General features: G+C 44.1%; 3 protein-coding genes across 5 annotated transcripts in view; all 3 read left to right on the top strand.

Moving 5' to 3' along the window:
* Positions 1–1,134: 1,134 nt before the first annotated feature.
* Positions 1,135–3,900, top strand: LOC118716698 (cerebellar degeneration-related protein 2-like). The gene has a single exon (XM_036434250.2). It carries the CDS (start codon positions 1,837–1,839, stop codon positions 2,896–2,898), a length of 1,062 nt encoding a protein of 353 aa, XP_036290143.1. The 5' UTR covers positions 1,135–1,836; the 3' UTR covers positions 2,899–3,900.
* A 6,739-nt stretch (positions 3,901–10,639) lies between these two features.
* LOC118716340 (ATP synthase-coupling factor 6, mitochondrial-like) lies at positions 10,640–11,108 on the top strand. The gene has a single exon (XM_036433418.1). It carries the CDS (start codon positions 10,692–10,694, stop codon positions 11,055–11,057), a length of 366 nt encoding a protein of 121 aa, XP_036289311.1. The 5' UTR covers positions 10,640–10,691; the 3' UTR covers positions 11,058–11,108.
* Positions 11,109–11,792: 684 nt separating this feature from the next.
* Positions 11,793–25,247, top strand: part of RECK (reversion inducing cysteine rich protein with kazal motifs) — a 54,166-nt gene continuing 40,711 nt past the window's right edge. For 2 of the 3 annotated variants that reach the window (XM_036433364.2, XM_036433362.2), the window contains exons 1-2: positions 11,793–11,974; positions 23,948–24,006. In XM_036433364.2, the coding sequence (XP_036289257.1) occupies positions 11,875–11,974; positions 23,948–24,006 (159 nt within the window). In that variant the 5' untranslated portion in view covers positions 11,793–11,874. Of the gene's footprint in view, positions 11,975–23,946; positions 24,007–25,247 lie in introns of those variants that run through there. The other variant, XM_036433365.2, reaches the window with a different exon arrangement.

Raw genomic sequence — 25,247 nt, 5'->3', positions numbered from 1 at the left:
CCCAGTACATTTATAATCCTTGGCTAGGTAATCCGAGGAAGTTTTAATCTAGCTCCAATTAGTCAAAGATTGCAGTAAGACCATTGTCAGCAGCTGTCAGTGTGAGCTGTTGGAATGAGCTGTCTCTGATGGGATGCTTCTGCTGTATCCCATACACGTTGGTGTATTGTGGTGTGTGTTTTTATTTGTCTGGATGTATTTATTTTCTAATTTCCTTTTTTATTTTTTCTTTGACCCAATGGTATTCATGAGTGTGTTAATTTCCACGTGCGTGTGAATTTTCCAGTTTTCCTTCTGCTATTGAGTTTTCGTTTCATTCCATTGTGATCAGAAAAGATCCTCGATGTGAGTTCGTTCAGAGTTACATTTGTTAAGACTGGTTTGATAACCTGACATGTCATGTGACCTCTCCTGGAGGAAGTTCCCTGTGGGCCTAAGGTGACCACCATCCAGCCTCCTCACCACCCAGAGGTGTGAGGGGGGGGCCGGGGGGGGGGCTCTGCTGGGAAAGGAAAAGTGGTGGTAGCCCGGGAGGGGTGAGCAACCGGACACAGGGTGGGTCTGGGGCTCCTTGTTGGGGTCTCTGCTTCTCACTTAGTCTCTGTGCTGATTCTGCATTTGTCTTTGTTTCATGGTCTCATCTAATTCGCTGCTAATGATGTGGTTAAAGCACGTCTTAGTAGTGGTTAATAAGAGGATTGGAGCCCTGGCTGGTTTGGCTGCATGGTTAGAGCCTCAGCCTAAGGACCCAAAGGTCTTGGGTTCGATTCCCAGTTAACCGCATGTACCTCGGTTGATTGTCTCTCAGGTCTATGTTGTTTTTTCTCTCTCCTCTTCCTTCCTCCTTTCTACTCTCTCTCTAAAAAAAAATCAATAGAAAAAATATCATTGGTTGAGGGTTTTTAAAAAGAAATAATAATAATAACAACAGGGTTGCAAATGAAGATTTTTATAACCCTTTGCTTCCTCCCTAGTTTTTTTTAAAATATATTTTATTGATTTTTTTTTTACAGAGAGGAAGAGAGAGGGATAGAGAGTTAGAAACATCAATGAGAGAAAGACATCTATCAGCTGCCTCTTGCACACCCCCCACTGGGGATGTGCCCGCAACCAAGATACATGCCCTTGACCGAATCGAACCTGGGACCTTTCAGTGGGCAGGCTGATGCTCTATCCACTGAGCCAAACCGGTTTCAGCCTCCCCAATTGTTTAATCCTCTCCGTGAGAAACATCGACGGGATGCCTCCTGCATACGCCCCCACAGGAGATCAAACCCACAGCCTAGGTATGTGCCCTGACCGAGAAATGACCCCGCAACTTTCTGATGAATGGGATGATGCTCCAACCCACTGAGCCACCCGGCCAGGGCCCCCAACAGCCGCTGGCACCAGGCAGGAGCGCCCCAGCCAGAGCCACGACCCAGCCCCTCCAAGAACAGAAGTCTTCATAGAACTAAGGAACTGAGGCCGTTGGAGGGGGCGGGGTGCCGGGCGGCGCGAGGCTAACGGTTCTGGCTGGAGGCTGAGGGGCCGTGGAGCATCCCCGGCAGAGGCTGAGGCAGGACGGACTGAGGCGGGGCCGGAGCCCCCGGGGATACATCGTCGGCAGCCGAGATGCTGGCGGGCAACGCGGCCGAGGAGTTTGAGAAGAGGGAGGACGCGCCCTGGTGCGACCACTGAGACCTCCATCCCGCAGGACCTCCCGCCGGCTGCTGAGCTTGGGAAGACACCCCTGGGTGGGAGCGGAGGCGGAGGAGGGTTCTCCCCAGCAGATGCACACACGGCCCGTCGTCAGGAAGGAGCAGCTGCGGGGAAACGGAGGCCCCGGCCGCGCCGATGGAGCTGCCGCCGCCGCAGGGGAAGGAGCAGGGGGCGAAGGTGCACGAGCACGTCGTGGCCACCGCGCGGGAGCTGGAGGAGGCCACCCGGCAGCTGGCGGCGGGCAGCGCGGCCTCCCGGCACAAGTTCCTGAGTCTGGCTGAGAAGATCAAAACCCTGCAGGCCAGCACCCGTCAGCTCCAGGCCCAAGTGGAGGAGCTGAAGTCCCTGGGCCAAGGCCGACGGGGCCCGGGGAAGCGGGGCCCCACGCCCGCGCCCGGCTCGGGGGGCGGGAAGGAGCTGCGGGAGCATGATGACCTCGAGGCTGCAGGAAAGGTGGCCTCCTGGCCTGGCCCGCCGAGCCTCTACTACACGGAGGAAAACAAGCACCTGAAGAAGTTACTGAGGACGCTGCGGGCGCGGCTGAGCCTGGAGCAGCAGCGGCGGGGCGCCCTGGAGGAGCAGCTCGGGCTGGTGCTCAGGAAGAACGAGGAGCTGGAGCAGCAGCTGGGCGCCGCCCGCGGCTACCGGGCCCGGGCGCTGGAGCTGGAGGCCGCGGTGGCTGAAATCCGGCGGGTGCTGCGGCTGGAGCGCCCCCTCGTGGTGGAAAAGCTGGTGCACGGCTCCCTGTTGGTCCTCTTCAGAGAGCCCGGCCAGAGCCTGCGGGAAGAGGTGCCCATGCTGACCGTGCCCGAGGCCCAGCGGAGGCCTCTCCGGAGGCCCCTGCAGCCCAGCAGCAGCAGCGAGACGATGCACAGCAGCAGCGTGGCGGGCGGGGACATCGGGAAGAGCCACGAGGGGACCTGCCTCCCCAAGACCAAGGCTGTGGAGCAGAGTTCCCGGCTGCAGGAACTCGGCGCACAGTACGAGGAGCTGCTGACCAAGTGCAAGCAGCAGATGGGGGACTCACTGTCCCACAGGGCTGGGCAGGCTGCCAGGGCCCCAGCCCGCGCTGGAGCCAGCACCAGCACGCCACTTCCCAAATACAAGGTGCTCTTTAAGGAGATCTTCAGCTGCGTCCAAAAGAGGACGCAGGTCGGCAAGCAGAGAGGGAATTACCGCTCTCTCCCCTCTCCTTAATGGGGTCTCCAGCTCCCCCCCCCCCCTGCTCATTTCCTATCTCCCATCACCCCTCTCCCACTCAGACACGTGTTTGTAGACCCCGAAGCCTGAAGCTGCGCACTGCTTTGCTTACGTAGCAAGTGTGTGCGTGTGCAGTGAGGAAAGAGGATGGCGCCTGGTATCCGTTTCCTCACCCAGGTCTCTCTAAGCCCCGCCGTAAGTCCCTCCCAGGACACACTGGCTTCTGGCCGCCACTCATTAGGCCGCCCTTCTTCCTTGAGAAGCCCCAGAAGCAGTGAGGGCAGAGCTGTGCCCCTGGGGAGGTGGGCCTGGAGCTTCCATACGTACAGCACGTACCGCATTGGGAAAGGGCAAGGGAAACAAACGAAAGAAACTCGGGCAACCCCTGCTGCCTCCTGGCTTCTGGAAAATTCGGGAGTCAGCCACCAACTTGAACTATTCCCAAGCACTGTAGGAGACTGTGAATTCATGAAGAAGACCGTTCAGGGGAAAGTAGGGGCCTAATCCAAAGAAACCGTATTAACCCAGTAATTGCATATATTTTTTCTAAAACCCAAATAAAACTACCTTTGAAAATGAAGAAGGAAAAAAAAAAGACTTATATTCTTGAATTCTATGTGATTTCCCTAATTAGTACAAATGGATTCTTGGGGAAAATATGAGGAAAAAAATCACTTGAGCTTGTGCAAGTGAATCTTTGTTCTTATAATGAAAACAGCAAGAGTAAGTAGGTTGGGATGAAAGCTGATGGAAGAGTCAGAGGCTCACAGCTGGTACTGGCCACAGACTCAGGACCATCGGAATTCCCAGAGGACCCTCTGGGGACCAGGGCTGGTCCTGTCAGTTCCAAATTACACCTGATGCTTTGTCCCCTCGAAGGTTAAGTCCAGTGTATTGTGGAAAGCTCGTTCACCTTTCAAATTGAATTATTAAAATAACTGTTTCTAGCACTTCCCTTTGTATTGTGGAAAGCTTGTTCACCTTTCAAATTGAATTATTAAAATAACTGTTTCTAGCACTCCCAAGGAAAATCAGGTAGCTGTTCAAAGAGCAGCTGGGAGGGGGGGGGGGGAGATCAGGAGTGGGGTAGGCAGGTGGCCCAGGTCAGCACCTGAGCCACGTCTCTCTAGAGGTGCCTTCAGCTTAGGCCAGGCAGCCAGAGACCTGCCTTCCAGTTCTGTCTCCAGCACCATTTGCCACTGCTGAGTGCTTGGCTAAGTGTCTGGGCCTCGATTTCCTTGTCTGTAAAAATGAGATGTTATCATTCCATCCCTCTCACTGGACACTGAATGTGGAAACGCCTGGGGTAAGCCCAGAGGGGGGAAATTCATGGCTCACACGCCACAACCCGCCACTCATTGAATGGAGTTCTCCTCTGGGCCCACTCTCCCATCCATGCTTTCCACAGCTCGTGGGCAATGGCTCCAAACTTCTAGTGCCGTTTAGGGTACTATTCGAAGGAGACTTGGTGCCGGATTGTGGCTCTGCTGCTAATGCCTGCTGCAATCCTGCCATCTGGTGGACATTTCTGCAAGCTGCTGAGATCAGAGCTTCTTGAACTTGATTTAATGTGCTCATGAGTCACCTGAGGATGTTGTGGAAATGCAGATTCAGACTCAGTGAACCTGAGGTGGGATCTGAGTCTCTCACAAGTTTCCGGGCAATGCCTGTGCTGATGCTCTGCAGGCCACACTCTGAGCAGCAGGTCCTGGGAGACTCGGGGCCAGGGCTGAGGGACGGAAGGAAGAGGCAGGGAAGCAACTCCCGTGTGGAAGTCCCTGTTGTGGGCCAAGTCCTCAGGCACCAGCAACCCAGCCTGGTCTCTCCAATGCCAGGGCAACAGTTTGCCCTCTGACCTCACTTCTTTTATGGATCTAAGAAGAATTGTTGCTTTACCAACATGTTCATCTTTTTATTTGCTAGCAGTGGCCACTCCAAGCTTCTTACATGCTAGTCTAGAAACGATGCATTCCTATTCACATAGCTCTAAAATGCACAAAAGCAAATAGATGTACAAATGTGCTCAAATGCAAAATAAGAGGCATGCATATAGCAAAGGAAGAAATAGTCAAATTTTGCAGAAAACACTATTCTTGTGTTTTTAAAAAATGAAGCAGAAAACTATTCGCAGTTATATGAGTTCAGAAAAGTGAAGGAGATTTAGAAATAACTTCTCAAAAATCAATTGTGTTTCTATATATCATCAATAGACAGAAAAAAATAACAGGAATAACATATTTACACTAGTAAGTATCAAAAATTTTGGAACAAATACAATTCTAGACATGACTGATGGAGTCAATTTTTAAAAAATTGTATTATGTGAATAAAAAGTAAGGCAGAGTGATTGACCAGGGCTTGAAAGAGAAATACAATAAAAATGACCTCAATTTCTACAGTGGAAGATCTCAAATTGTAACAAACAGAAGAATTCTTTAATATGCTTATTCCAAGGCTCTACCCCTCAAAACTTGTATTTTGCTATGTCTGAGGTAAGGCCAATAGGAAACCTGGGCTTAGAGACATAATTAATTGCTGTTTATAATTCCCTAACACTCTACGGAACTACATGCCTTGCTAGTGAAGAACACTTGAACAATACAAGTCTCTTTGGAAGGTAACAATGTTAGATTCTTCCTATCAAATTTGAACTTATTACGAAGTAACAACTACTAAACTATACACCACTGTTGTTTATTATGTTTTAATCAGTGGTATCAAAGCAAACAGAAAATTCCAACCATTCAAATTTAATATGTACATGCCACATCAAAATTAATAGCATAAAGAAGGAAACACTTTTTAATAATGAGTGGGACAACAACAATATTCACTTGAATGAAGGTTTGCCTTTGATCCATACATCACACCATACGTTCCCATAAACCTCAGATGAATTAGAATTAAACATAGAACATCATCATGATTTCAAAAAGCTAAAAAAGAACAGAATAACATGTTTATTCCAGCTGTGGAAGAGAGCATGAAAGGAGGTATCAGAATTAAAACAGACATGTTCAAGCATACATTGTTAAAAAACAAAAACAAAAACCCGCTTGAATAATATAGTCTGATGAGCAGAAATCAAGCTCTTTCCAAATGGAGATCCCTCAAGTGTTTGATTTGAGTTTCTAGATATTCTAAATAGCTTTTAATGTGTAGTAAGACAACAGACGCACACAAACTTGTTTTGATTTTTGACACTGGTTACCACCATGTGTTGTTGAAGTGATTGCCCTTTTTTTCCCCTACATTTTTTTGTTGTTGTTGATTTCAGATAGGAAGAGAGAGGGAGAAAGAGAAACATCAATGATGAGAGAATCATTAATCGGCTGCCTCCACTGGGGATGAAGCCCACAACCCAGGTATGTGACCTAACTGGGAATGGAACCTTGATCTCCTGGGTCATAAGTTGAGGCTCAACCACTGAGTCACACTGGTGGAGCAAAGTGACTGCCTCTTAATAGTTTCCGAATAAATATTTTCTTTTTAAAAAAAAAAATATCTATATCTTATTGATTTTTCACAGAGAGGAAGAGAGAGGGATAGAGAGTTAGAAACATCAGAGAGATAAACATCAATGAGAGAGAAACATCGATCAGCTGTCTCTTGCACAATCCCCTACTGGAGACATGCCTGCAACCAAGGTACATGCCCTTGACCCGAATCAAACCTGGGACCTTTCAGTTCGCAGGCCGATGCCCTATCCACTGAGTCAAACCGGTTTCGGCCCGAATAAATCTTTTCATGTCGTTTTCCATGCATTTATTTTATCTTCTTTAAATGTGTTTGGCTCGGTGGATAGAGCATCGGTCTGCGGACTGAAAGGTCCCGTGTTTAATTCCAGTCAAGGGCATGTACCTTGGTTGTGCACACATCTCCAGTAGGGGGTGTGCAAGAGGCGACTGATAGATGATTCTCTCTCATCTAGCTCTCTATTCCTCTCACTTCCTCACTGTAAAAAGTCAATAAAAAATATATTAAAATTAAAAAAAATGTGTCATTAGAAAAGTGTAGTTCTGCACCGATCTTTTCTTTAATCCCAAGCCTATGCACATCTGCTTGCTTATAATTGTACCAGGCCGTACACATGTGCACTGTTCTCAATCAAGGGTCGGTGAGGCTCAGAGTCATCTGCTTGGTGCGTGTTCTCCTCATGGTGTCACAACCAATTGCACAATAACAAGTGAACATGTAACTGACCACACAATAACAATGCCACATTATGAATGTTACTTTACGGGTAAGCTTGTTTATAAAGGCCAAATTCTGTTATGTAAAAGTCCATGTGTTGCCTATAAAATTTGATGTAGTTGCATGAATATTGAGTAAACTTGTGGATATGTCAAATTTTAGTTTTACTGGAATGTGAGACACATTTACAATGTCGTATTCTTTTTTATATTTTATTGAATTTTTTACAGAGAGGGAGGGGGATATAGAGTTAGAAACATCGATCAGCTGCCTCCTGCATACCCCCCACTGGGCAGTGCCAGAAACCAAGGCACATGCCCTTGACCTGAATCGAACCTGGGACCTTTCAGTCCACAGGCCGACGTTCTATCCACTGAGCCAAACTGGTTTCGGCTACAATGTCTTCTTTAATAAAAATAAAGGAAAGAGAAGTCAAAAGACTTTGCCCAAAGTCACACAGCTAGTCAGTGTAGAGTGCAATTTGGACTCAGGTGTATCTGAAACTCATGCTCTTTCCATTATTGGTAAATTACATTGCTGCTTTCTATCTCATGGGAAAGCTACCTGCTCAGATTGTCTTAGTAGAGGGAAACTGGAAATAAGCTATTGGCTTCATCACAAAACAGCAAGATAATCTAAAATTGATGTGCTATTTGTTCAAGCCTATGGACCATGCCTGAGGCCAGTGTCCAACTATTTGCCTCAATGGGCAATAACAGTCAATAGAGTCTCCAGGTCCCATCTGCTTAGTGGCTCCCTTTACAGGAGGGTTGATGATCCAGATATTGAACCGGAGAATGCTTGGCCAAGAAGTACCTCAGTCTCCCTATTTTCTGACTTCCCCCAGGATACAGGACCTGGTCAGCCATCATTCTGGGTGGGAAGATCTTAAGCAGCTTCCTCTTAAATTCTCCACAGCTCAGATTTAGCCATTCTCCTAACATGTCTATCACGATTACACATCTTGGTAGTAGAGAAATAGTCTCTACTAACAGAGAGCCCCTCGCCTTAACTGCTTTGTTTGACTCATCCAGAGCAACTTTGCTGCCATATCTCACAAGAGTTACCTGAAAGTGAAGTCCTTTCTGATTCTACAGCTCTGAGATTTTCAAGTTATTCAAGCATTCTCTTTGTGCATGAGACTTCGAGTGTCACTTCTGTGAGTCACCCAAGGTGAGCTCAACTACTGTTACCGGGAAACTTAGAATCTCTGAACAGCAACTGGGCAATCCCTTATCCTTTTCTTCCTTCTTCAGCCTCTCCTTCAGAGTCAATGATTTCTGAAGGGGTAGGTGGATGGTCTTTCATTTGCTACTGCTATGAGTTGAATTGTGTGCTACCCTCCCCAAATTCATACACTGAATTCCTAACCCCCAGGTCCTCAGAATGTGGCCCTATTTAGAAATAGGGGTTATTGTAGATGTATTTAGTTAAGATGAGTCATCCTGGAGGAGGGTGGGCCCCTAAATCAATATGACTGGTGTCCTCATAAAAGCAGAAATTTGGACGGACACGTACGCACACAAGAGGGTCCCACATGAACATGAAGGCAGAGATAAAGATGATACATCCACAAGTCAAGGAATGCCCAAGATTGCCAGCAACCAATGGAGCTAGAAGAGGCATGAATCCGTTATTTCCTCACAGCTCCCAAAGGAACCGACCCTGCCAACACTTTGATCTCTGACTTCTGGTTTCAGGAACTTAGAGAGATAAATTTCAAGAACTTTGAGACATAAATTTCGGTTGTTTAAGCCACCCAGATTGTGTCCCTTTGTTATGCAGCCTAGGAAGCTAATACAGGGAGCAATGGTCGAATGACCCATCTCCATGGCTTATAACAATCAGCTCACCTATTGACCCAATTTGGGGGTCGTATCAGGCACCTATATGACCCAATTTTTCTATATAGAAACCCCCTTGTAGGCTTCGCTTATGGCATTTTCTGAGGTGCACAGAAGTAAGGAGACCAACTGTCCCATTTTGCCTGGGACTAATGAAGTTGATGGGATATAGGACTTTCAGTTTTAAAGCCAGGGCAATTCAGGGTCAAGCTGTTGTATCATAAATCAGTGAGATAGATGCCAGATGCCTTAATGAGCCAATTAGGAGTCTTTATTCTCGAGGGAATAAAGGGAATAAAGACCAGAGGGAGGTGTTTCCCAAATCTTTGAATCCTGTCAGAGAGGAAGTGTCTAGTATTTATGCCTTTTGAGCATTGTTTGCAGGTTTCACAAAGACCTCTGTGTAGGTTATTGTTACAGTTAGTTTGTAACCTCCAATACATAATGAGTTAGTATTTGGAATTATTATCAGTATTAGTCTATTTTAGGCTATTAGAGTAGATGGCTAGCTTGCAAGGTCAGTTAAGCTTATCTTTATCTATTATTTGTACTAAAAGACAGTCATTTTACAGAACAACAGACGGTCTTAAAGTGACAGAGTTTATGACAGAGTTTCCAGAACAAGGGATTATCTGACAATAACAGAGAATTTTAAAAAGCAGTTTTTTACACAAGATGGAAGTTACTATGCTTCAAAGCAAGATGTGTCAGTCATTTTACACGAGCCCTCTTTCTGCTCAAATCCTTCTAGGGCCCAGTTGAACCCAGAGCAACCATCTTAGTTCCCTCAGCTGAGCCAGGTTCCAAGAATTGGGAAATTCTGGGCAGAGGAGATACATGTTGTGAAAGGAGTGAGAGCAATTAAGAAGTCTGGAACAAGATAAGAGGTTCTGAGAGGATGATGACAGGAGTACAAGGAGGGTGAGAAGATGATGTGGAAAAGGCTGTTTGGGTCCAGTTGCTAAGAGCCTCTGACACCACGTTAAATAATCGCACATCGTTCTATCCTGTAAGGAAAAAAAGGTGGCCTCTCAGAGAGTTTGAAGCAAGAGAGTTGCCATCAGAGCAGATGCTTTAGAAAGATTATCATAACTTATTCATGTTTTCCTTTTGTAAACTTAGAGAGACAATAGGTATAAAGAGACCCAAAGACATACAAACCAATTTCAATATAGGGGCTTTGTTTGGAACTTAAAAAACTGGGAAAGGAGATTATGAGACAATAAGGGAAATGTAAACACTGCATATTTAAGGATACGAAGGGATTTAACTCTGGTTATATTTTGTTGTTGTTGTTTTTAAGGGAAGGGAGAGGGAAAAGATATTAATTTAGGAACTGAGAGAGGAAGACCCAGAGCTTTGCTGGCCACGATACCCTTTCAAACATTCTCCCACCAGTAGCTGCAGGGAAGGAGAGGTAAGGGGTGAAGTGGGGTCCCACCTCCAAACTGTCTCTGAAAGTCTAAACCTGACATTCAAGGCTCTCCATATCGAGATACACAAGCCTTCCTCCCCCAGCCTTTTCCTGATAGGATTAGGCACTTAACAGTACATCAGTGACACATGGAAGCCCGGGGCCCGTGTCAGGGGACCGTGTCTGCGGGAGCAGACCTCAGACTTTAGGGAAGGCCGAGTTGTCCTGGGTGACAAGCCTTCTTTGGGTGTCTGAGCAGAAAGGATATTAAGAGGATTATGGAGGTAGGACAGTGATGGTGGGGTGGCTCTGGCAGCTTGGGACTGAGTACAGTCACCATGATTCTTCAGAGGCTCTGCGGGTTCTCTTCTGTCATTCGGTCTGCAGGCTCAGTCCGTTTGTGGAGGAATATGGGTGTTACCGCAGCGGCATTTAATAAGGAGCTTGATCCGGTACAGAAACTCTTCCTGGACAAGATTGGGGAATACAAAACGAAGCGACAGTCATCTGGAGGACCTGATAATGGTGGCCCAGAGTATCAGCAAGACACGGAGAGGGAGCTTTGTAAGCTTAACCAAAAGCATGGTAAAATAGACAAGAATACGTTCCCAGACTTCAGATTTGAAGATCCCAAATTTGAAGTCGTGGAAAAAACCCCAGTCCTGAAGAAATGTAAAATATTTCTGGTCATGTGTCCTAGATGAGTTGTATAATCTGATCAAAAGTATCAGAAGAAACACACATTTCAACAATGTCAAATCTTCTTTTTTTAAAAAATATATTTTATTGATTTTTTTTTTACAGAGAGGAAGAGGGATAGAGTTAGAAACATCAATGAGAGAGAATCATCGATCAGCTGCCTCTTGCACGCCCCCTACTGGGGATGTGCCCGCAACCAACGCACATGCCCTTGACCGGAATCGAACCCAGGACCTTTCAATCCGCAAGCTGATGCTCTATCCACTGAGCCAAACCGGTTTCGGCTGTCAAATGTTCTTTCATTCTGATTCCAAGTAAATCATTTGGTGATTTTTGAATGTTAAAAAAAAAAAAAGGAGGATTCTGGAGGTACGCGAAAAGGATAAGTTACTCTGGTTCAGCCTTGGACTTGGTCTTAGTTCTCAGGCTTTAGTTCTCCTAAAAGTGCGTGCGGTGTGGTCTTGGGCAGGTCCGTGCCCTCTCTGAGCCTCAGGGACCTTATCTGCAAGCCCTGGGAGGTGGAGGAGGAGTTCCAAAGGCCCTTCGGCTCGGACTGTCCCCCGGGCGGCTGCGGGCAGGGGTCCCCGCCGCGGACGCCGGCTCCCAGCTGGGCCGCAACAAAGGGCCGGGGTCGAGGCACGCTCCTGCCCCCCGCGGGTTTCGGAAACGCCTTCAGATCGAGGGGCGGGGCTTGATCACGCAGCAGCCAATCACCGAAGGCCCAGGGCGGCGGGGCGGGGCCTCCGCGGGCAGCGGCGGCGGCGGCGGAGGCGGCCGGGCTGGGTCCGAGCATCCCGCGGCGGCGGACCTCCGGGCCGGGACATGGCGACCGTCCGCGCCTCTCCGCTCGCCGCGCTGCCGCTTCTCCTGGCCGTGGCGGGGGTCGCGGAGGTGGCGGGGGGCCTGGCCCCGGGCAGTGCGGGTGAGTGACTGACTGCCGGGGCGGCGGGCGGTCCGGGGCGGCCGCCTCAGCGCTCCCAAGATGGCGCGGGCTGGGAGGGGGGGCGCGCGACCCCCCAGCCCCGGCCGCGCCCGGTGACCCCGGGCCGGAGCTCCCGGCCGGCGAGAAGGGGTGCCCCGAAGCGGGCCGTGCGAGGATCGCTCTCCACCCTCGCTCTCCCCGCCCCAAAGGTCCGCTGAGCTGGGAGCAGGGACCCAGGTTCGAGGCCTTGCTCTGCCACCCACCGGCCTGGGGACGCCGGTTCGCCCCCTCATCTCCTCGCCGGGCTCGGTCGGGACTCGGTCCCGAAAGGGTGAGATGCCTTCGCCAAGGACCTCGCGAGGGTTGGACGGGTCTGGGAGGTGCCGCCAGCCTCTTCCCCCCCCCCCCCCCCCCCGACGCCCTGACCCGTTATTGTTGCTGGACCCCCGCCGGGGTGCGAAGGGCGGACCTCGGGGCCCCACAGCTGCCGGTTCCGAGTCCCGGGAGGGGATGGGCCAAGCCTTCTGGTCCGAGGCGGCGCCGGCTCCGACTAAGGACCCTGAAAACTCAGCCCGCCGCGCTCTCTGAGGGCTGGCAGGCTCAGCAGAGTTCTGGTTTGCTCCGGAGGAATTGAACCAAAAGGGGAGAGGAAAGTGTTCAGTATTTACTGAGCCTCCTTCGCGGCGTTCGGAGTCGATGCCAACACCTGCCCTCCAGTCATTCTCTGGCTACAAAGTGGGGTGCATACAGCAGCACACACGCTGTGGAATTCAAGGCGGGGATGTCCAGAGAAGATGAAGGGCTGTGGGTGCACAGAGGGAGGGAGCTGACCTCCACCTCGGGTGGAGGAAAACGGACTGACCCTCCAACTAGACACTGTACATGCCAAAGTGATGGAGCAGGGCACTGCTCACCGCGAGAGCGCACACCCAGAAAGAGCAACACCGGCCCCGACAGGTTACAGTGTTAAAGCTTAGTGGGGTTGTGTTGTTTTTGTTTGGGGTGTGTGTGTGTGTGTTTTGTTGTTGTTTTTTGTTTTTTGCAAGGAAGTCTTTAAAGAAGGGAGAGAATTATGTCAGGAACCTGGGGTTAATTAGTTCATTGCATTGGGTTTTAAATTTAGCTGTCAATTAGATGGAAATCAAAGGAGAGAGGGGGGCGGGGGGAGAGAGAAAATGCTTTGTTTTCTTGCTAAATCAGCTTATCTTTCTGGGCCTCGTTTGTCTCATTAAATTAAAGATACTGAACTAAAGCATTTCCAAAGTTATGGTCCATGGTTCATTCTCATCTCACAACTAACTGGTTCTGCGGTTGATAGTAGAGTGAAGTCGTTAAGAATGCTTGAACAGGTTACTTAGCCTCAGTCTTTTTGTTCTTTAATATCCACATTTATTTGTGGATATTAAATATCCACAGCTATATATATATATATATATATATATATATATATATAGAGAGAGAGAGAGAGAGAGAGAGAGAGAGAGAGAGAGAGAGAGAGGAATTGTGGTAATACCTGAAAAGCATTTAGAATAGTAAGCACTAAGATGTTAGCTATTAAATGAGTTTGAGTAACACTGCACATTGTACCCCTTTCTTATAAATTCAAAAAGCATGTTAGAATCCCATGAAAGGGTCCATGGATTTCTGTTGTAAAGAAACTTGTTTGCTGGAGAAGTGGGGAAATGAGTGCTAATGGATATGGGTGCTAATGGATATTAGGGCAATGAAAGTGTTCTAAAGCTAAAGTGTTCTAAAGTTGTGGTGATAGTTGCCCAACTCCATGAATATATAAAAACAAATATAGTGTACACTTTAAAAGGAGGATTTTGTATTACGTGATTGTTAATATACAAAGTGAGACATTTAAAATTTAAGAGTTCATTTAAGCAACAAATGATTCAGATGGGCAGCACTAAACAGGACATGACAGGAGCTCAGGGGAAATACTTTTCATAGAGAAGAGGTGGAAGCAAAGAAAAGACATTATTTGTTTGGCAATAGTTCAAGTGGATACCTTTTTCAGGAAAGCCTAGGTGACTGTTTGTGATTGATTGTCCTTAGGTTTCAATTCCTTAGGCTTAAGCCTTAAGGTATTATAAGGTTAGGTTTTGGATTGCTTAGGTAGGCTATTAAGGAAAGCAGTAAAGCCACCTCAGTCTAATGGCCTTGTTTAATCAATTTATCATGATTTATATCAATCAAATTATTATCCTCCTATATAATAAAACCCTAATATGCAAATCGACCAAACAGCAGAGCAACCAGCGGAAGGACTGGTTGCTATGATGCACACTGACCACCAGAGGGCAGATGCTCAACGCAGGAGCTGCCCCCAGTGGTCAATGAGCTCCCACAGTGGGAGCACTGCTCAACCAGAAGCCAGAAGCCAGGCTGATGGTTCATGGCTGGCGAGCTCGGTGGCAGTGGCAGTGGTGGGAATATCTCCTGCCTTCCTGGCAGTGTTAGGAGCAGTGAGCAGCTGGCAGTAAAGAGCAAGGTGGATCCCAGACTTTGAGTGGGCACAGGCTGGGCTGAGGGACTCTCCCGCATCCTAGTGCATGAAATTCGTGCACTGGGCCTCTAGTAGAAATATAAAATCTTGTTTGCTTCTAGAACTCTTTTTTTCTTCCTAGCACCTGGGATTTCTAAAGGCCCTTCCAGCTCTAAAAGTCCATGACAGCATAGAGTTTGCATTGTTTGGCTAAGAAGAAAAATTTCAGTTTGATCTAAATGTAAGAGTTGTCCCTTGTACTAAATTCTAGGAAACATTTATTACCTGTTTCTTTACATAAAGGCCATTGAGTTCTACAATAGACAAAAGCTTCCTCTGTGTATCTGCAGAAAATGTGGAAAATGTTCTTCAATCCTAAGCAAAAGTTGAGAACACAATATTAAATTGTGTTTCAGTGAAGGCTGAGCTTGTATTCCTGCTCTTTTCCCCGTTCAAGATTGGATATGCCTGTTAACTCTGGTATAAGATTTTACAAGTCTTATCTGTTCTGACACAGATTTTCATTCCTATTCTGGGGAGGGTGTGAAGGTGGGGGAGTGATATTACTCGCTCAATGATTATCCTCTCTTGGGAAGTTTGACCACACCCTCTACATTGGAGTAATGCCACACTTCCTATTCCAATGCGTTTTCCTTCCACCCCTGCCCCCCCCCCCCCCTTGCACCCCAACACACACTTCTAGTGTTCCGTTTGAAGGATGGGATGGGACCTTAAAATGCAGTGGATCTGTCATGCACCTGATAATAGCTCTGTTTCTCTTTAAGATGTTTTGTTATAGAAAAAAAGAGGGAGCCAGGACCGGTTTGGCTCAATGGATAGAGCGTCGGCTTGGGGACCGAAGGGACCCGGGTTCGATTCCTGTCAGGGGCATGTACCTTGGTTGCGGGCATATCCCCAGTAGGGGGTGTGCAGGAGGCAGCTGATCGATGACTCTCTCTCATCGATGTTTCTAACTCTCTGTCTCTCTCCCTTCCTCTCTGTACAAAAATAAATAAAATATGTTTAAAAAAAAAAGAGGAAAATTACGGGCTAGGTTTCAATAAGTTGACATTTGAGGAATTATATAATAGTCAACCCAGAATCCTGAAAAAGAAAGTAATAAATTTTAAGTTAGAAAAAGCCAACGCCTACCTGGAGGAAAGTAATAAGAAGCAGATTTTATTTCTAAAGAAGTATCTTGGCCCACACACTGTAGAAAGAGCTAGAGTTGGTGATAGACCAGCTATGACAGATTACTCTGGTATACTGCTAAAAGTTCCTGTCTTTTTTTTTTTAAAATATATTTTTTATTGATTTTTCACAGAGAGGAAAAGAGAGGGATAGAGAATTAGAAACATCGATGAGAGAGAATCATCGATCAGCTGCCTCTTGCACAGCCCCCACTGGGGACGTGCCCACAACCAAGGTACATGCCCTTGCCCGGAATCGAACCTGGGACCTTTCAGTCCGCAGGCCGACGCTCTATCCACTGAGCCAAACCGGTCCCGGCTAAAAGTCCTTGTCTTATATCCATAGATTTAAGCAACCTTTCATTGATCATACTTTCCACCATGTGCCACTTAATGGAAGAAAGTAGAATAATGTCAAGAGGTGGTTTTATATATGGTAAAAATGTGGGTTTTAAAAGAGCAGAACAGATGTGAGAGGTATTTATTCAAAATATATTTATTGAGTTCTTACTGCTAACTATATGTCAGGTACTCTTCTAGGTGTAAGATTGATGTTCTTGAGGAGCTCACACTGCAAGTTTTGGAGAGAGACAATAAATAGATAAGATGATTTCTAATAGTGATAAGTATGCTGTGAAGGAAACCAGATGATAACAATTCTATGAGTAGAGGGAGAGCAGTTCTTTACATTGTGATGATGAGAGTCTCTTAGAAGGTAAAAGTTCAGAACCAAGATCTGAAGGCATGAAGGTGCTGTCCTTAGGAACAGAAACCAAGGCGGCTCAGGATTAGGGGGTTATGTGGCCTCTAAGAGGGGAGCACATAGAAATCCAAAGGTAGAAAATTCAGCACAACACAATCTCAGAGACTACTTTGGAAACTAGAAGGCTGCTAGCAATCAAGACTGCTTTTGGAGACAGTCTCTCTCTACCTCTGATTGGTTCTCTCTCGTCTGTCTTTTGTATTTCCTACCCTCCACCAAACAGCTTCCTCTTTTAATTGTACCACCATGAAACTTCAATTTTTCCCACCCATCTCTTCTTCTTCTTTCTTTTTTTTAAATATATTTTATTGGTTTTTTTTTACAGAGAGGAAGAGAGAGGGATAGAGTTAGAAACATCCCTGAGAGAGAATCATCAATCAGCTGCCTCTTGCACACCCCCTACTGCGGATGTGCCCGCAACCAAGGCACATGCCCTTGACCGGAATCGAACCCGGGACCCTTCAGTCCGCAGACCAGTGCTCTACCACTGAGCCAAACTGGTTTCGGCCCACCCATCTCTTCTTGACCTTATAGCTGCAGAGCCCACCACCAACTGATTGCATACCTCTGTATCTAAGTATATAATTGGGATCAATTTATCTTTTGATGTAGGCCCTGAACTCATGTTTGTTAAATTATGGGTTGGTGAACATATGAAATATAGTACTAAAGTGGGAAATACAACTTTTTGTACTTTTTTTTCCTGATACAAAGGCATTTTATAAGTAGAAAGGAATTCGTTACTCAGTAACGAATGAGTAAAAATTTTTGAGCTGAGCACTGTGCTAAATGGGTACAAGAAGTTTACAGCTAGTCTGAGAATACCATAAGTACAAACATGAAATGATGAGAGAAGAATTAAGTTAAAGTTTCCAGGCCTGACTAGAATAGTAGGGCTTTAAATAACCAAGAAAACAAAGTAAAAACAACAACATGGCGTGGAGTTGTTGGAAAGAAAGGCTTACGAGGTTAGGTCATCGGGAGAGGGCACTTGAGCATTTCAGGCAGAAATATTCAAGGTAAACGTAGACTTTCCTTGTTAAAAAATAATGGAATGTCAGGGCAGGAAAGGTTAGAAGATTGGCAAAATTTAGAATTAGAATAGCAAGAAGTCATTATAGGCTCTTGATTAGAAGAGTAATAATATGAACAGTCTATTGAAAAATTAATCTGGGCCTAGTTAGTTTGGTTCAGTGGATAGAGCATTAGCGTGTGGACCAAAGGGTCCCGGGTTTGATTCTGCTCAAGGGCACCGACTTGGTTGCAGGCTCCTCCCTGGGTCCTTGATGGGGATCACACAGGAGGCAACCAATCAATGTTTCTCTCACATTGTTGTTTCTCTCTGTCTTTCCATCTCTCTTCTACTCTCCCCCCCAAAAAAAAATCGATGAAAAAAAATCCTTGGGTGAGGATTAACAAAATAATAATCTGGCAGTAATATTGGTAATAGAATTAAATGAATACAATTGGTTTTTGCAGCAGTGCAATATGAGGCAAACAGTGGAGGTTATCTGTATCTTGCAAGTGATTCAGAAATAGAAAATATATATTTGTCCAGATAGATAGGTAAAGCAGCATAACAAGATGATAAGATGTTAGTAATATTGAATCCAAGTGGTTGGGTATATGGATAATTATTTTACTATTTTTACTGTTTGGTTCTCCATTGGCTGTTGATATAGTCTCTCTCTCTCTATATATATATTAGAGGCCTACTGCATGAAATTCCTGCACTTAGGGGATGTTGTCCCTTAACCCAACCTGCACCCTCTCTAATCTGGGACATCCCTCCCACAATCCAGGACTGCTGGCTCCCAACTGCTCACCTGCCTTCCTTCCTGATTGTCCCTAACCCCTTTTGCCTGCCAGCCTGATCACTCCCTAACCACTCCCTGCCAGCCTGATTGATGCCTAACTGCTCCCCTAGAGCCTAATTGCCCCTAACTGCCCTCCCATGCAGGCCTGAGTCCCTGAACAACTGCCCTTCTCTGCAGGTCCGGTCACCCCCAACTTCTCTCTGCCTGCGTGGCCACCCCTAACTGCCCTCCCCTGCAGGCTTGATTGCCCCCAAGTGCCCTCCCCTGCAGGCCTGGGTCTCCCCTCAACTGCCCTTCCCTGCAGGTCCCATCGCCCCCAACTTCCCTCTGCCGACCTGGTCACCCCTAACTGCCCTCCCCTGCAGGCTTGATTGCCCCCAACTGCCCTCCCTTGCAGGCTTGGTCCCTCCCATCTGTCCTCCCCTGCTGGCCAAATTGTGGCAGCCATCTTTCATCCACCTGGGGGCAGCCATCTTGTGTGTTGGGGTGACAGTCAATTTGCATATTACTCTTATTAGATAGGATATATATACATACACACTCGCACACACACAAACATGTATATTAAAGGGATAAATGCAACATTTGCAATAGTGCATTTATAAATTAAAGTTGCAGTTGTCATTTAAACCTTTTAAAAGTGTCCATTTCCAGACTGTTTTAGAAATAAAGATTTGACTACAAGTAATAACAAATTTTTTATTAACATGTCTTTTTTATTTAGAATGACCTTTTTCCAGTATCAGCTCAGATTTAGTTTTTTCCCATCAATAGTTTAGGATACATATGTTGTGTTTTAGTAATTTTTTAGGAAAGCATTAATTAGAGAGAATCTTTATTTTCTTTAGAAAAGAAAACAAGAATGGCTTTTCATTAACCAAATTGAATTATAGCTTTTGAGAGGTTTCTGTGGCAAATCCTGTAATTCTATGAATATTTTAACTTCAAAAATCCTATAATTCTATGAATATTTTAGTTTAAATTAGGGTGTGTATTTATTTTTTTAAATACTGGTTGGTCTTAGAAGTTGCATTTTTCCCTTGTGGCTGGAGCATGTGCTTCCTGCTTACTCGCCTATCTTTAGTACACATATGGCCCAACCAGCAGCCCGACCTTGATGTTCCTAATTATTGGATAATTCAGCTTGCATAGTTCTGGGGTGCACTAATACTTTCTTAAAGGCAAGATACATGGCCTTTAGTATCAGTTTTTTAAATCTTTATTAATTTTATAACTGTACACTCTTGGAATTAGAATGCAAAATAAGACATTCATTCTTATGTCTTTAATGAGAATAACACTTTTAATTATGCCAATATCAATTTTTATTTTGAACTAATTTACCTTTATTCAATTCTATTTTATGAGAATAAGAGTTTTTCTTAAAGAACAAGAAATTAGATTAGAATCAAATACTAAACACAAATTTCTAGAATTCGTTGTCTTTTGTATAAAACAGTAGGCCTTGGAGAGTTTTTTGGCACCATAATAGTTGACTGACCCAGTTAATCCATTTAATAGCTCTAAAAAATACAGAGAACTTTAATTGCCACATTAATTGCATTTGAAATCCTTCTCCTCATTCTTAATGAAGACACATGACTTGATGCCTATTTGTAGAAATTTATTTCTGGAAAAATATGTGTTATCAAAGATTCTAACAACTTTTTATTGTCCCAGAGGAAGAAACATGTGTACCAACATAATAATGGTTAAAGTTAAGAATAGATTGTGGAAAATGTGATGGAGCATAGGTTCCCTGGCCTGTTCGGGGGAGAGTGGCAGTTTTCTCCAGTGAGGAAATGTACTAACAGAGAGGAATGCTTGGTTGTGAGGGGGAAGGGAGCTATTGCCGGAAAACTTCAGGCTGACCTCTTTGATCCCATTTTGTCAGAAATATCAGGCATTTAGAAAAACTTAAAGAAAATGTGTCAAAATGTTAACATAGGTTCTAGGTCATTTTTTAAAATCCTCATCTGAGGAAATATTTTATTGATTTTAGAGAGAGGAAGCGGGGGATGTGAGAGAGAAACATCGATCAGTTGTCTCCCATCTGCACTCCGACCAAGGACTGAACCAGCAACCTAAATATGTGTCCTGACTGATAATCGAACCCCCAACTTTTTGGTGTACAGGACAACGCTCCAACTACCTGAGCCACCTGGTCAGGCCTTTTCTTATTTTCTTAATGAAAGAAAAAAAAATTATTTCAAAATTTTAACTTGGGGAAGAGGGGTCACTCTACTATAAATTTCACCTTCACCTTTAAATAGGAAAAAATAGGCTTTTTATATTTATATTTTAAATAAAACCTTCCATTGTTATTGAAGTTTTAATTATAACACATTTTGTGTTTCTGTTCTTTGGACCTTTGCTCTAAGGAACTTTCCCAGAAATTCCTAGGCCCAAATCAGACTCTTGTCTGCCTGTTTACTTTTTGCTAAGCCTCTACTTATTAGGACCATATGTTATGAGTTATGTATCGTTGCTCATGATCAGCTGGATTTTCTGTCCTCATGTGACCTTTGTGTTAGAGCATCAATGTTCAGTTTGGTGGCACACTGGCGTGCCATAAGAATTTTTAAAATATGCAATACCTGGCTGGCCAGCATAGCTCAGTGGTTGAGCATCAACCTATGAATCAGGAGGTCAGGGTTTGATTTCGGTCAAGGGCATACACCCAGGTTGTGGGCTCTATCCCCAGGAGTTGAGCATGCAGGAAGCAGCCAATCAATGATTCCCTCACATCATTGATGTTTCTATCTCTCCTTCTCCCTTCCTTTCTGGAAAAAAAATTTTTTTTAAAGTGCAATACCTCACTATTTAGTCAGGGCACTGACCTCTTTTCCCTTAGATTATCAAATTAAAAAATGACAACAGTTAACACAATAGTTGTCTACTGTGAATGAATCAAAATTATGCTACCCTGGCCTGTGTGGTTCATTGGACATTATCCTGTGCACAGAAGGGTTTCCAGTTAGATTCCTAGTCAGAGCAAATGTCTTCAGTTGTGGGCTCCATTCTTCGTAGGGGACATGCAGAAGGCAGCTGATTGATGTTTCTCTCACATTGATATTTCTTTCTCCCTCTTCCTTTCTAATAATCAATTTTTAAATCTTTAATAAATTGAGCCCTTTTTTTCACATCAGCAAAATATATATTTTTGGTGTGCCACAGTATTTTAATTAGTTTATGTGTGCCATTAGATGAAGAAGGTTGAAAATCACTGCTCTAGAATAGTAACATGCCCCTCCTGATTATCTCTATAGTCAATTTATGAATTTCTCTGGGCCCATAATGCTGTTCGGCAACATTTTTCTTTAATTTGATATTTCTCAAATTGGCACTCTGAAATGTTAGTAAGTGGCATCAAAAAAGTCTGTGCTATGAGAAATCAGTCTACTTATATCCCTTTATAGGAAATTAATGATGAATATTAGCATTTTAAAGTATTCGTGACGTCCGGTAGTGAAGAATTCTCTTTATCATTCCCAAATTTATTTGTATATGGAACTTTTTCTCTTGAGGGATAATAACAACTCATGAAACAGTGTTTAATAGAAAACAAGTTTGAGAAACATTTATATACCTTATTTCCCTGTTCTTCGGCGTGGCTGTGAAGAACAACCCCATCTCAACCCTTTTTGTTGTTAGAACTATTCACTATTTCACTGAGAAAATGGAGGCTGTCAATTTCCCTCTTGATTTATGAGTGCCCTTTCATCCTTTCCTCTTGTCTACACATTGTTCTACCATCAGACTGTCACCAGAGAGCATAATATTTATTCATTATTGTATCTCTCGACCAAATACAACCCACATCCTATATGCTGGGTATATAGCAACTAGATATACAGCAATTCAATTCTGCACTGACCACCCACAGTTAGAACAGACCATACAAGTTAAAGGGCACGAGCCTCAACAAGACTGCACTTACTTCAGACACCAGCCACACTTTGGGGGTCCTCAGGTCACCCACACTTCTGACCAGCTGGCTATAAATCCAGATTTACCATGACACCCTCAGAATGAATAATTCACTGCAATGATTTGTAGAACTCCAAGAAGTACTCTGATTATGATTACAGTTTTATTATAAAGGATACAAATCAGGAGGACCAATCAAATGAAGAAACATTCATGGTCAAATCTGGGAGGAAATGCAGAGCTTCTGTGTCCTTTCCTCATAGAATCAGTGTGCGTCATCCTCCTGGCACATCAGTGTCTTCACCAGCCAGGAGAGGTTCACTGAGCTTTGGTATCTAGAGATTTTATTAGGGTTCCGCCACATAGATGATTAGTTGAATTATTGCCATGTGGTTGAACTCAATCTTTAGTTCCCCTATTCTGCTGGAGGTTGAGAGATTGAGTTGATATCCTGAGAATCAAAGCTACTCTCTTATCATGTGGCTGACCTTTCTGTACCTGAAGATATCCAGGTGAGACCTTGGGTCACTTCATAAACATAACAGAGGCGATCCTATTACTCGGGAAATTCCAGGGGTTTAGAGTTTCCCTGGAACCATGGACCAAGGCCACTCTAAAAAAATGGGGAAATCTCCCCTTGATCCTGCTTCCATGTATAACTACCACTCTCTTTTGCCTTCCATTACTGCCAGACTTCTCCAGTGCTAACTTTATTTGCTGTTTATACTTCTCATCCCTGGTTTACTTCTTAATATCATTCATTCACTTCTACCAAGTTCACAGACAGTACATTGTGGTCACTCAGTGGCCTCGTAATTAGTAAACTCATTTCTTTTTTTTGTCTCCAATCTAACCTGACTGCTCTGGTGTATGCCACTAGCTAATCCCTCTTCTGTGATGCCACTTTCTTGCTACCGTTCTAACTGTTCCATTTCAATCTCTGTCTTTGTTTCTTCCCATGTCTCAGATATTGTTGTTCTTTAGAATTTGATGCTGTGTTCACTTCTCACTAGAAACTCTCCATAGGCAATGTCACTAATTTCTGTATACCTTCTTTATGCCGTTTCCAAATTTGGATCTTTAGACTTGGCTTTACCTGCAATCCAGACTTGGATTTCTGACTTTACTGGAATTTCTATCTGGATATCCTGTAGGAACCTTAAATTTAACATGTCCAAAACAAAAGTTACTCTTTTTTTCTTTTTAATTTAACCTACATTATAAGTATAGTAATAGAATAGAGTCCACAGGCAATTGTAAGCATTGAATAAGATACTGCATAAAGCAAATTTAGTAAAATTCTGGCACATGGAAAGTACACAGTACATTAGCTAATATTACATGACAGTTTCCCTGTGAGACTACAAGTTTGTTTTTTTTAAATATATTTTCTTGATTTTTTACAGAGAGGAATAGAGTTAGAAACATCGATGAGAGAGAAACATCGATCAGCTGCCTCTTGCACACCCTCTACTGGGGGTGTGCCCGCAACCAAGGTAACATGCCCTTGACCGGAATCGAACCTGGGACCCTTCAGTTCACAGGCCAACGTTCTATCCACTGAGCCAAACCAGTTTTGGCAAGAGACTACAAGTTTTTGGAAGGCAAGAACCAACAAAGCACTGTCCTTGGCTTCTGCTAGATACACAGTAAACTTTTGTTGAATTAAAATGAATAATAGTAACGGATTGAATAAATTGTTTGTTGTAACCATTCAATTTAACTTAAATATCTTGTTTATTTAAAGTGGGCAACTTTGGGTATTTATTTTTTTCTTCCTAGGTGCATTGTGTTGTGATCATTCCAAGGATAACCAAATGTGCCATGATGTTTGTGAACAGGTAAGTTTACATAATAATTCTAGAGGGTATTAGTTATATAATTGTTTATAGTTACATAACTGAATGCAATGCATGATCCTGGATTGGATCCTGGAATTAAAAGAACATTATTGGGATAAATTTGTAAAATTTGAACACAGACTGTAATAATATTGGATCAGTGCTTGCTCTGATCCTGAATTTGGTGATTGTATTGTGGCCAGGTAGGATGGTGTCCTTGTTCTTAAGGGATACATGCTGGAATTTAGGAATGAATAATGTGTCTGCAATGAATTCTAAAATACTTTATCAAAATAATAGCAATAATAATATGTGTTTATGCAGAAAGTTAAATCATATGTTGCAAAATAGTGGGCCAGTCTAGATGAAGACTAGATGTTCACTGTGCCACTTTTGAAACTTTTCTGTAGGTTTTAATTTTTCTTGTTGAGCCTTTTCAGGCAAGTTCTACTGAAACAATACCTAAAGTCTTAAAGTCTTCCCTTTCTTTCATCATCTTGGTTGTGTAGTTCTAGCCTTAGTGCTTGAAAAGTAATGGCTTCAATCATCTTTTTGTTCTCAAATATCTGGATTTTGTCACTGCCTAAAAGAAAGCTATCTAACTGGGATTAAAAGTACTCTCAAACAATATTGTGAATTTAGAGAGATTTTGCAAGATACTTCCTAATTATAAAACAAGACTGTGACTTGGCTTATCTAAATAGCTGCCTCAGAATTCATGTCGAAACACTACAGCAGATTGTTTTCTACAAACTTATTGCCAGAAAAATAGCTTTTAAAAGCAAAAATGGCTCTTTGATGCTGTCACCATAAGGGAGTTTTTAAAGAAGCTCTGCTGCTTTGGAATTTCTCTATTTTTGATCATTAGGAAATAGGGTCTAGAATTGCTATAGTTGCATTTTCTTGGTTATTTGCCAAATTAACCAACCTTTTAAGAAATGTCATTTTAATGGAGACCCTTTCAAAGGTTTTTCATTTATAAGAGGAAGATATTCTAGACCAGCGTTTTTCAACCGCTGTTCCGCGGCACACTAGTGTGCCGCGAGATGTTGCCTGGTGTGCCGTAGGTGCAGACAAGACAAGAATTTTATAATTTTTCACTATTTTGTTTACTTAATATTTCATAATAAAGTAATTATAAAATACTTTCTTTGTGTTTATTTGATTCCTATTCAAGAGAATTACTTTATATATAATCAATATAGGCACAGAGTTAAATTTTTTAACATTTTCTAATGGTG

The sequence above is a fragment of the Pipistrellus kuhlii genome, unplaced genomic scaffold, assembly GCF_014108245.1.
Source record: "Pipistrellus kuhlii isolate mPipKuh1 unplaced genomic scaffold, mPipKuh1.p scaffold_m20_p_12, whole genome shotgun sequence".
Classification (NCBI taxonomy): Eukaryota; Metazoa; Chordata; class Mammalia; order Chiroptera; family Vespertilionidae; genus Pipistrellus; species Pipistrellus kuhlii.
Note: the sequence above shows the minus strand (reverse complement) of the source record. Positions and strands in the feature narration are given on the sequence as shown.

What these genes read in the sequence shown, in the direction of transcription:
- LOC118716698 (XM_036434250.2), top strand. Translation starts at nt 1,837, where the DNA reads ATGGAGCTGCCGCCGCCGCAGGGGAAGGAGCAGGGGGCGAAGGTGCAC.
- LOC118716340 (XM_036433418.1), top strand. Translation starts at nt 10,692, where the DNA reads ATGATTCTTCAGAGGCTCTGCGGGTTCTCTTCTGTCATTCGGTCTGCA.